The 13,285-nt window shown below is 42.3% G+C and overlaps 1 protein-coding gene across 1 annotated transcript in view; it reads right to left on the bottom strand.

Annotated features, from left to right (window-relative positions):
- The window catches only part of fbrsl1 (fibrosin-like 1), a 503,490-nt gene extending 495,537 nt beyond the window's left edge, over positions 1-7,953 (bottom strand). The window contains 1 exon segment of the mRNA XM_046351071.1: positions 6,570-7,953. Coding sequence (XP_046207027.1) covers positions 6,570-6,863 — 294 coding nt within the window. The 5' untranslated portion in view covers positions 6,864-7,953.
- Positions 7,954-13,285: the final 5,332 nt, after the last annotated feature.

Raw genomic sequence — 13,285 nt, 5'->3', positions numbered from 1 at the left:
AGAAAGAGGCAGATCCACGGAGGGTGACCAAGGGAGGCAGAAAGAGGCTGATCCACGGAGGGAGACCAAGGGAGGCAGAAAGAGGCTGATCCACAGAGGGAGACCAAGGGAGGCAGAAAGAGGCTGATCCATGGAGGGTGACCAAGGGAGGCAGAAATAGGCTGATCCACGGAGGGTGACCAAGGGAGGCAGAAAGAGGCTGATCCATGGAGGGAGACCAAGGGAGGCAGAAATAGGCTGATCACGGAGGGTGACCAAGGGAGGCAGAAAGAGGCTGATCCATGGAGGGAGACCAAGGGAGGCAGAAAGAGGCTGATCCACGGAGGGTGACCAAGAGAGGCAGAAAGAGGCTGATCCACGGAGGGTGACCAAGGGAGGCAGAAAGAGGCTGATCCACGGAGGGTGACCAAGGGAGGCAGAAAGAGGCTGATCCACGGAGGGTGACCAAGGGAGGCAGAAAGAGGCTGATCCACGGAGGGTGACCAAGGGAGGCAGAAAGAGGCTGATCCACGGAGGGTGACCAAGGGAGGCAGAAAGAGGCTGATCCACGGAGGGTGACCAAGGGAGGCAGAAATAGGGTGATCCATGGAGGGAGACCAAGGGAGGCAGAAAGAGGCTGATCCACGGAGGGTGACCAAGGGAGGCAGAAAGAGGCTGATCCACGGATGGTGACCAAGGGAGGCAGAAATAGGGTGATCCACGGAGGGTGACCAAGGGAGGCAGAAATAGGCTGATCCACGGAGGGAGACCAAGGGAGGCAGAAAGAGGCTGATCCATGGAGGGAGACCAAGGGAGGCAGAAAGAGGCTGATTCACGGAGGGAGACCAAGGGAGGCAGAAATAGGGTGATCCATGGAGGGAGACCAAGGGAGGCAGAAAGAGGCTGATCCACGGAGGGAGACCAAGTGAGCCAGCAGCACTGGCAAGTAGCAGCCGTCTCAATATCTTATTTCAGGCTGGGAATAGAGCTCTGCAGTGATTATTGTTAGTATCACTTCAACCAGAAACACTATTCCCCTCAGAGCTAATGTTCCTATCTCACATTTGTAGCAAGGAGCATGTTGACAACTGTTACACTAATTGCTTTCACAGCTAGTCATTTATAAAGAAAACATGCTCTGAGACCCTCTATGGAGCTATAGCCAGTCACAGCATCTCTCAGAATAAATGCTCAAAAGCTGAAATCGTGAGAAAGACTGGAGGCCGATCTGCTTTGATTTTCACCCAATCAAAATAACAGGTTCACCGTTCATGATGTCATGGCAAGACAAAAACTAAGTGGGCGTTGATGCTAGCGAAATAAACACTCCTTTATCGTTCTCCGCTCACTCATATAGGCGTACATAATCAGGTATGATGTTGGTGATCACTAGATCATGTCGATACTAATATGTTGTAAGAAGTAGTGGATGTTTGGTTGACCTGCAAGACGGTCTAGGTAGCATGGTGACAGTATGCATTAGCAAAACATGGACTATTATTGGGTCCTCTCTACTTCACTGCACTGAATGTGCCAATGGTACATAAAATGTCAAACTGCCTCTGTATTTACTACTACATTCTGAAAGCGAGCATTAGACTTGTGTTGTGAGCTCAGGGAGATGATTTGAGGGGGATTTCGTTAAGGCCCTATTCAGCAAAGCTAACCAATAGACCAGTTGAACTTGATGGGCACAAGTCCCTGGAAAATGCACAATTTTTGCATACAAGCACATTTTTAAAGGGATTCACTTGAGAGATGTTGATGTAACTGTACAAGTATGAACAAGCCAGCCATTCACTGCCTGTTCTACTGCTCTCTCAGTCAATGAGTGGACGAGGCCAAAAGGAAAACACACTTAATGAGGCACTTAGTGTTCTTTCTACTTATGTTTCATGATTTGTATTGTAAATCTTTCTCAGGCCTCATTGCCAGCCAGTCATTTAACATTTTCTGCAGCCAAATGCCACAATATGTGATCCTAAATTGCAGGGGTGGCAAACAGGGAGACACGTATTAGTTCTATAACTACCTTTTTTATTCAACGCTGTTTCATTGATTATGAGTGAAAGAGCAGAGAGCAAAGCAGAGCCTGGTCAGACTCAAGAAATCCCCTAAACAGAAGGCAAAGCAGCCAGTGGATGAACAGGCAACTTTAACCAGTCAGAAGTCTAATCCTTCTCACCAGGCTTCAAGACAACATCTTAATCACTTGATAATTGCATCCTGCCACTCGCCACACAAAGCAGACCGAGAGAGGAGGAAGATACAACCCAGCAGCACAACACATCTAGAACACGGACATTGACATGAGCCAGACTGTTCAATACCTCTCATGGGGAAACAACGACCAAATGAAGAGGGAAACAAAAAACAGCAGCACACACCACATCTTCTACAGTGACAGTCACAGAAACCAAGCTATTCATTACTTCTCATAACGGACAATGAGGACTGATCCGCAGGGGGACCATAAGGGCTGTATGTAACCTCCGCTCCACACACCCTCTGGAGAGAAAAAGCTCTTCCTAGGGAGGATATTTAGATCATACGTCAATATATTGGGCACACAGCCTCAGCAGCACAGCCAAAAGAATGCTATCTCCCCACTATCGAGCATGACAGTACACACACACACACACACACAGCACAGCCAAAATGTTTATCTCTCTTACTCTCTCTCCGCCACGGGAGAGATGGGTCCCATGGGCCTTAAGAAGCATTTCTTCATGGGACGTGTCAGGCTCTGAGCACCGACGCCTCCGGGGGCCTGCCTGTTAATTAAAAGGGGAGTTGTTGTTTGTCACCGGCTGGCAGCATACAGTATGATGCACTACAGCCATCACTATGAGAGTAACGAAAACACTGAGCGGTATTGCAACATAATGACCATACAAAACAGTTTAACAGGCCTCTAGATCCAGAGACCAAATGGTATACTTAGGCAATAAGGCACGAGGGGGTGTGGTATATGGCCAATATACCACATTTAATGGCTGTTTTATGCACAACGCAACGCGGAGTGCCTGGACACAGCCCTTAGCCATGGAATATTGGCCATATAGCACAAACCCCAGAGGTACCTTATTGCTATTACCAACGTAATTAGAGAAGCAAAAAGAAATGTTTTGTCATACCTGTCGTACACGGTCTGATATACCACGGCGGTCAGCCAATCAGCATTCAGGGCTCGAACCACCCAGTTTATAATGTTGCTTTATGGATTGTAGTTCAACACAAGAGTTGAGTTGTTATAACTAACTACAGCTTTTAGCAACATCCCAACACTGAACAAGTTACAAGTCTCTAGACCAAATACTATACCGTTGATGTCTGGCTTGTACAGTTTGTTCATCCAACACACTGCTGAATTGTTACAGATGCAGCTTCATTTACACCTGCTATAACGTTTCCAACACACCGTCAATGGGCAAAACAGTATGCAACATCATCTGGATATTCGTGCAACAAAAGTTACATTCACCTACAGTAAAATTCACCTTCTGCTCCCATTTCTGCTCCCATTTCTGCTACCATTTCTGCTACCATTTCTGCTACCATTTTTGTCAAGCCGTCTACACATAGTTTAACGCATACGTTCAATAAATCCAACATCTGCACCACACCGAAAGCACTGCAACTGCCTCTGCAACACAATGCTGCACAGCAAACTCAGCGTTTCATTGGAAATGAATGTACTTCTGGTGTACCAAAATGCACTGACGCCGTGGGAGTGTTGGAATTGTAAGAGGAAGGAGCAGGCTACTGGCTGATTGTTTATTACAAGAGAGAATAGTATACTATTTGAAGGGATATAATGTAAGACAGTGTAATAACACATGTTAACACACAATCTGTGTTAATGTGACAATAAACAGGTCAAGATCCCACCCATTACAGATGACTGCTGGCGGTTAGAGAGGAAAAAGTCAAGTCTAAATACATAAACATAAGGATGAACTCTGTGTGGATTAGAGAGGGGGATTTGCCACTCTAGTATCAACGTCACACAAAGAGAGGAGGGAAATATCACATCTCATTTCTATTATGGAAGGTGGATAATTGCAACATTTTCTTATTGTTTCTGTTAGTACATTACCCAGGGGGGACTTTTGAGGGGATTTAATTAACAGCATTGTATAATTGTCTTAATAGGCATTTGAGAGAGGGCTTTTCATTCTACATGCCTCATCTCCTCACTGACATGTCCAGTCACTATAGCATAGCCCTGTTTGACAAAGTAGCCATGTCTTGTTCGTACGGTTCATTTACACGGGTAAGTGGCTTTGCGGGTGAAGTGTGGACTCAAAACAAATAAACAAATGATAATCAAACGTGGCCAATGTCGTGGATTGGTTTGTACCATAATGAACTAGGCTGTGGGAGCAGAGCAGGTTGCAACATACATTACACACAACATAAGCTCCGAGGGCAGCAGGCAGCTTTATTCTTTCAATCCAAGGCTGCAATATTACCCACTACTGAAACATGTTTAACGTGAAAGCAAAACACTCACGTTCCCATAAACATTGTGTACAGTACTGTTGAGCATCAAGCTATAGAGGTTCAATGAACCCAGAGAAAATGTGAGGTTGATCTCAATGTACTGTGAAAGTGCCCAATCTAATCAGTCTCACTGGCCTGTCATGAACAGGAAGTCCTGTATTGACCATCAGTGAATTATACGAGGTTAAGAACACTCTTTCAACTGTACTGTGTTTATTAGAGAATGATGCAATAGGTCCGTGTGTTATTGAATGGCTAATGGTGCCGTGTCCGTTGGATAATTGATAGGAAATTAGCATTTAATATTCCTGCTTGGCCTTATCACATAGGCTTTCCAGATGTGTGTCCAGCCCACACTTAGCTCTATACAAAGTATAACTAACTACCATCAGCCCATTTTCATGCAAACTACTGTTTAGAGAACCGTTTTACTCCGTTTCCAAACATTTTAATTGAATTGATTTATGAAAGCTTTATCAAGCCCGATTAAATATATATATAAATAATACATATAAATATATACATATATATATATATTCAACCTTTATTTAACTATGCAAGTCAGTTAAGAACAAATGCTTATTTACAATGATGGCCTACCCTGATTAGCTGTCTGGCTGAGTACAGCATTCATTCACTTGTAGATGTCACTGAAGGAAGCCACCCTACAAACAGCCTATGCTCTGCTCTCCTGGTGGGATCCGATCCTATCTGAGAAGCACTTCGCTCAGACTTCCCAGAGGCCTTTCATAGTCAGCACCTGTCAGACTGCCATAAGCAGCGAGCACCGGAGGCACGCGTACACATACCTTTCGCATCAGAGCATATAATGGGCACGTGCGCATGCACACACACACACGCGCACACACGCACGCACACACACACACACACACACACACACACACACACACACACACACACACACACACACACACACACACCAGGCCTCTCTCCATCACCCCCTCCTACACAGTTCCACGCACTTCACCCTCTGCCCCTTCCTCTTAGACACTATCTTCCTTCACACAAAACTCTAGTAAGTGGCACGGAAGGCCTAAGTTAACGGAAGAGCAATGTAATTACTGAGGACCCTGACAGGTTAACCTTGTTAACAGAGGGGAGGTGACAAGTCGATGACAAGCTCCCAGTGAGTGAACACTTCTTTGGACATTTATGTCCACAACAAAAAAGAACATATCATGGACAATATGTCATACTTATGTATGCACTCAAATCTAGTAATAACCCAATAGGTCAAGCTATGTAATGCAGTCTATTGTACCATGCTGGTGGTATTGTCTCTGTGGGGAACAAGCAGCAATTACAACTGACTGTGTTGCTTACACTCAACTGAGTAGAGTAGTAGCAGGTGTCTATGGGTTTTGTTCCTGACCTTTGCAGCCTCAGTCAGCCACTAACAGGCTAAGGAATTATTATACTATGTAAGTAGGTACACAGGTATTGCCAATACAAATGTCAACTTAGAAGACTTCAACTGTACTTGGAAAGATGTTTCTTGTTATTCAATTATACAAAGGGTGGGTCTAATCCTGAATGCTGATTGGTTAAAACCGCATTCCAGCCGGTGTCTATTCCACAAGTTACCACTGGCTAAATCTATGTTTCATGTGGTTACAGTGGTCATTTGTATCAAATTCACAATCTCATTTGTAGACTTCAACTTCACCTGAGGTTTAATCACCTTCAAAGCAAATACAAACACATAATCAAAGACACATTGCACATGTTGGACCATCCAATGAATATGCACACTCCATATGGACATTTGGTTATAGAGGCAAACAAATATGGATATTGTGCAGTAAAGAGTAAGAAATCTAAAGGGGATGCAGACCCATGTTGCATAGAACAACAAAAGGCATAACTACAAGGACAAGCCAAAGATCTACAATTCATTCCCCTCCTGAACACGCAGAGAAAACAGCACATGTTTATATGCAGTCAAACAAACCATTATGTCAGAGCATGTCATGAATAGCACCTCATTAGTCAAGCTGAAAACTTATGCTCTTATGCAAATTCTAACGTGTTTGACATGTGTAATTATAAGCCAATCACTTTACCTCCAGACAGTCCAGGCTGACGAAACTGGCAATGGCAAATCCATCAATGATATCCTCTTCTTGAGAACTGGATTCTCGTCTCTTTCGACGAGGGGGACGTGAGGCTCTGGAAGAAGGTGTCGAGTGTGGAACCTTTTTACCATTCTGGGAGGCGAGATCCCTCCCAGGACTTTGCTCCCTATCTGAACCAGATGAAGGGTTTGGACTGCGGGCATCCCTGCCCACTGCCTCCCGTCTCCGTACCCTCTCACGTTTGGAACGGGATCTCCGGCTCTGCTTCAATTTTCCATCCATTTTAAAAATGTTGCAATGACAAAATCACTCTAGAGCGCCTAACGTAAAGCGGATTCCCTGTGCGAAATAAGATACTATTATGCTATCACGAGGAGATACGCATGTATAAATAATACATATATATAATAAGATTCACGGAATGACCTTGAATATTCCACCCGAATACAATAAACAAATGTTAAAATATTCCATGCAGGCGAGGAAGAAGGAACGCAAATCCTCACGTATTTGAAGCGATCCGATACTATAAGGTCGACGCGTTCTTTACATAAGCAGGTGTAAAACGGCGAAATACTTCAAATGTATGCATTCCACTTGCTTTGCAACTTTGTTGCATTGGAAAAACACAATGTTAATAGCTGCATACCACAGACAGCGCAGAGAAATAATGTCGCTGCCCGTTGTTTTCCACCACCCAATCCATGATCCGCTGTCAAAAAAGGACTATGGATAACATCCGTCAAAATGCGTATTAGGTGCTTAACAATTATGTATGAGATAATATATAAGTGGATAATCCTCTCTGCATTGGCGAGTTTCAACGGTTAACCATATTCCTCTGACAAGTTCCGCCGTAGGGTAAACCTTTGCGCGATAATAGCTACGAGGGCAGGGATTTCCAAGTCTTTCGCTACTTATGCGCAATATTTTCAAAATGATCCTCCGTTTAGCTACTTCAGCATACGACCATCCACTGCATATGATCACATCCCATAAGCCAAAGGCATCGGCTATTCCAGGCCCGCGTAAGTTATAAATCCACTCTTGAATTCCGTCCTTGGTTGCTCAGTTACTCGTGTCTCGTCGTATTTTTCGTTTTCACATAATGCAAAGCTTTGATAAGTATCCTTAAAGCGGCAGAGTGATTAAAATCTCCTCTCCCCTCTTTTCCCTACATCTGAAATTAGTGTGCAGTAAAAGCCTCAGAGAGCCGAGATAACTGACGCACTTCCGCCACCTCTGCAAATTACCAGAAGGAAGTGAGCTAGTTTATACTTCTAAATCACGCACAGAAACTTTGTCATGAGGCATAGGCTACAATATTCGCATTACTTTTGTGTAATGCGGCTGGCTACACGTAGTCCTACAGTATGTCTGTCGCAGCCTACGGTCCATGTAGTCGCCCCACTCTGACGTCCTACTGTCAGCGAATAGAAATGCAGCCCAACACTTTAGGCTAGAAAACCTTTCCAACTATGATTCGTGATTTGACTTGCGATTGTGTGGGGTCAGAAGATTGGCCTTATTAATCTCTTTCATCATTCTAGCCTATTTGATCTATTTGGATACTTGCCAAATTGAATTGTGTGGCACTCTCCAGTGGTATCCATTCTCCACTACTGATGAATCATGACATGTCTAAATGTTCTGTAATCTACATCTCCGTTACCAAGCGCTAAATTGCAGATAGTCTACTTCACTGAAGCTTATCTTTCTGCACTTCACCTCATGAGATATTTGTCTGGGAAACAAGAGTATGGTTTTTGCATTTCAGGCCTAGTTACTACTACCACCACCATTTAGTGCACACAGTCAAATTGTAAGAGAAGAGACAGCCTACTATATAAAAGCACATAGCATAAGGCTCAACCTCAAGTCCATCAATGGTGCAAAGTTATTACATAGGCCTACAGTATTATTGATGTGTAGGCCTGGTTAGTGCTTGAATAAGGCTAACAGTAGTACTGGTGCAGGACTATCAAAAACTGAAAGAAATATCACAATTAGTGCAGGAAATGGGTATATACAGTATGTAGTAATTATCACCAATTCAGTAGGAAATTGTAGTAAATGTTAAACCAAAGAGAACCCCAATCATTTAGTAGGGCAATAAAGTCTCTGAAGACTTAGTGCGTTATTAAACTCATGCTAGTGCAACCTCTGGAGTTGTGGAGTGATATTCTCTCTCTTGTTGAACGGCTTTGTATGAAATAATTCAGTAAAGAGATTAGAGAAGGGACAGGTATGGAGGAGAGGAGCAGAGCCTCTGGATTAGAGGGGAGAGATTTCCTCGGTTTTCCTAATGCCACTGTATTCCCTGGTAACCTGTACAGACTGACTGAGCCTCACATCGCTCTCATTCAAATGAATACATAACTTTCTTTGAAATGATTTACCATTCTACTGTATAAGCACATAAGAGTGCTGTCAAGAGTTTATAATGTTAGATGGTAGACGTGTTTTTCATTTGTTTACGCTCTCTTGATAAGAGGCATAATGTACATTTCCACGCAAAAAAAGCACATCAGGAGTCAGGGTTGAGTTTACACTCAATTGGGGGTAAAATGCTTGGAAAACTCCGAATTGTCTGTGGTGATTACAGAGGCAACATGTTTATCGAATTTGTTTGTTTATTTAATCCATTGAAAATCCCCATAGTAATTTAAACCAGCTGTACTATATATGCTCGATTTGAAGATTGAGTGTCTGGTGGCATAAATTAGACATCCCAATCTGTGGCCTAGTTGCCTCTGAGGAATGACTGCGGAAGAAAAACACAAGCCTATGTTTAATAACTATGTGTGTTTTAGTTGACTGTATGACATATAGAGTAATTCAGTCTTGAAAGTGCCTAGGGGCTGTAACCTAGAGAAGTTAGAGAAACCCCCTGTCTGGAGAGGGGTAGGCCCAGTATTCCATGATTAAATATTAACCTCTTAGCTATACACAACCAGAGCTTCCATTCTCCCAGTCCCTAGAAACTCTCTCTTATTCAATTCTCTCTCTCCATGTTGTCTTTCTCTGTGACTGTAGGCGATCACATCACAAGTGCTCTTCCAGCATAATTTGAGCACATTCATGTCTGTTTCTTTTGATTAAACACTGTTCTGTTCTTTTATACTGTCTATTGTTACATTGTATTAGTGTGGTACTCTTTTGTATCTTCTAATAAAAATGCTACAATAACACTAAAGTACTGTAATATTACACTAATACTGCTACTGCTGCCCCTGCTTGCTTCAAAGACATCATCTGTTTGTTGCTGTAAAGGTTTCATGCCTATCCAAGGACAATCAAGTTGGATAAAATACATAATAGATTATCCTTACTCTCCAAGGCTGATCGTGAAAGCAGCAGTCAATAATTGAATGAACTGGTTATGAATCTAAGAGCCTTTGGATATTTCATATCATGGAGGAACAAAGTTTAATCAAACAGAAAGATTGACCTGGGAGAGGTGTGTATGAAAAGAAAGAAAGGAGCAGAATTTATTGGCAGCCCATGAAAAGCCTATTTAGTTTTTATTACAGACATCATTCAGGGTGAAATCAGTCATCTGACCTGCTATTTTAGTGAAATAAATAGAGTTAAGAGATTGATGTGGATAAATGTCACGATAAATGTCATAATAAAAAAGTACAGCTGGTAAGAAATATAAACAGACAGTTTTCTGCTCTTTCTTTCTTTTGTTTTTCCTACTGCTGGAAGTACACTCTTAGAAAAAAGGTTCTACATGGAACCCAAAAAGGGTTATTCAATGGGCTCTCCTACGGGGACAACCGAATAACCTTTTTTGGTTCTCGATAGCACATTTTTCTAGATAGAGTGTAGACTTCATTCCAAAAATCCCCCATTTTAGATATTTGTCCAATGCATTGCTCAACATTTTGGGGAAGTTGTGTAATAGATTTTATTGATTTTGACTGTCTGGTCAGCCTACTACACTATTAGTAACAACACTCTCCCTCTCCAAATCACATCAAGAGATGTCAGCACAGCTTCTCATAGAAGTTACCTAAAGCGATCAATATTTCTCCAGCACACCGTATAGATTTACTTCAGTGGGGGATAAACTGACGACCTCATTTGTGCACATGAGTGATCCTGTTAACATTTCACTGCAGTTGGCTAAATCAGGGTCACACAGAGTGATTCTTGGTAGACTTAAACAAATCTACTTTGAAACAGAAGTATACACCTCACACACATTGTTATGGGCTTTAAAAAAAAGAGACACCTGTACCATGTCAGATATAGAGTTGAAATGTATTACATTTACACATCACTGAAATATAACAAAACGTTTTGACGTAGAAACACCAGATTTTCATCGTAAAAAAAAGAAAAAACTTTACTAATTAGGAAATTATGTAAAATATGAATAACATACCAGCCATGAGGCCAAAGAGGGTGCTTTTGGTCATTGACTGCATTAAAGGCCAACACACATTGGGAACAGTATTCAATGCACAATAGAGCAAACTGATCTTATGTAACTGCTTAACTGCTCTTTTCGTAACATGCTATTTCCTTTTCTTTCCTCACTGTGTCAGTCTGAGTGGCTGAGATGAACAGTATACCCACCAGTCACTTTGCAATTAACACCTGAGATTAGAAACCCCATAAAGAGTAGCCTTCACCCAAGTCCCCAAACACAGAGCGAGTCTGGCTGCATGGGGGACCACAGCGCTCACTGTGTGCACTGTTTTCCTTCCTCTTACTTTGACATGTCGGCACTGTAGTGCATGAGTAATGTGGTGGTGATATACCTTGTAATTGTTCACAAGTGGCAGATTCCTCCACCTCAAACAAGGTGAAGTGAAGGGAACATTAGCAGGGGTGATATTTACACTATGACACTCAGCAGACTGACACGCTATCAAACTGTCACATGGTATTTCACCCTCCCAAGGGTTTGTCTTTCTGTGTTGTTTTGTTATGAGTGTGTTGTGTTGTGTTGTGTTGTGTTGTGTTGTGTTGTGTTGTGTTGTGTTGTGTGAGAGAGAGAGAGAGAGAGAGAGAGAGAGAGAGAGAGAGAGAGAGAGAGAGAGAGAGAGAGAGAGAGAGAGAGAGAGAGAGAGAGAGAGAGAGAGAAAAATTGAAGTGTGTTTCTCTCTGTTTATGTGTGTGGTTTCCACACGTTCAGTACATCTGCAGAGTATTATGACAAGTAAAAAAGTCAATAAAGAGGGTAAACACTTGAAGCGTCGGTGTCAGGCTTGCAACTGGCACCAGAGAGAGCTCTGTATGTTCCATTTCAGCCCATGAGGGGACCAGTGCCTCCTGGTCTACACAAACATTCTAAATCTATGAAACGTTTGCTCAAACATATGAGATCAACAACTTTCATTTTACCACATCCACCTTTCCACTTTAGCGCCTATTTGTGAGTAAAACCGAGAAACATTTAACCTAGTTGTTGTAAAGTCTTCGGCTGCTTTTGTGCTCTATCTAATGATAATAAATCTAGGTGAACCTGAGACGTACATTACCCTCATCCCCAGAGCAATTCTCAAGGATTTATCTTCTAAAACATTACTAATCCTTTATCTGTTCTCCTACCCCTGGAGCTGTGTTGACACAAAACTACATTTGAGTTTGAACTCACAGTTAGGTTTGAGTTGCAACCTTTTCTACCACACTGGCTGATAGGAATGTAGGGAAATTAATCAATGGATTCAAATAAACAGTAGCAGCAGCCGATTGAAAGTTAAAAGCCTGTAAAATGAGTCTGTGTTCAAACAGAGGGCTTTGAGCAGCCACATCATACTCTCCTCCTCCTTATAATGGTCCCCCTGCAGACTTTCACAAGCACTTGATTAGCAAACACAAGCATGGAGATAAAATGCACTCCTAGCCCTCTCGTCCCCATTTGCATGTCAAGAGGCTTTTCATGCTTATAGATGAATGATGGCACATGCTGTACTAAACATATTCCTCACCTTCATAGGAAAAACGGTTGATCCACACAGGGAGACAATGTGCAATGTGGCTTTCTCTGGTTTGCAATGCACAGACTGACTGAGGGCCTCACGCTGTGTAGATACAGTAGTGTACTGTATGTGTGGTCGTTTGTCTTGGTCGCTCTAAGCTGTTTAAGTATCATAAAGGCTGCTTCACAAATGGCACCCTATCCCCTATATAGTGCACTACTTATAAACAGAACCCTAAAAGCAGTGCACTATATAGGGAACAGCGTGCCATTTGGGACAGAGCATAGAAATGTGATATTGACAGCTTGTGATATAGGTCACGTTGTATGTCATCACCTGCCACTCGGCTCCATTTACACTCATCAGAATGCACACGGATAAATATCAACCTTTCGCATGTCTTTTGAATGGATAGCATCTGTGAGGGATTTCAGAAACTGAGACAAAATGTGAGGGTTTACTGTAATAGATTATACAGAGATATTTCTGTTAAATTAAGTAAAGAGAGACATCCAAACATCTCTTTCAAGATAGAAATAATCGCTTCTTTAGAACTCTCAATTCACGTGATCATATCTAGTAATGACTTCACTAAAATCAGTCATAGATGATTTCATAAGTTATTCACTGAATTCCTGATGAAGTATGTAAGGCAGAAATGTAATATCTATGGCTACATCATCATTACAATTGTAACAGATTTACAATCGTGACTATGCTGTGTGTTTTTCTTTCATGTTGGGTTAAATTGATGTACCTTTATTAAGG

This window comes from Oncorhynchus gorbuscha, linkage group LG05 (assembly GCF_021184085.1).
Source record: "Oncorhynchus gorbuscha isolate QuinsamMale2020 ecotype Even-year linkage group LG05, OgorEven_v1.0, whole genome shotgun sequence".
In the NCBI taxonomy this organism is placed as follows: Eukaryota; Metazoa; Chordata; class Actinopteri; order Salmoniformes; family Salmonidae; genus Oncorhynchus; species Oncorhynchus gorbuscha.
This window is presented reverse-complemented; position numbering and strand designations above follow the sequence as displayed.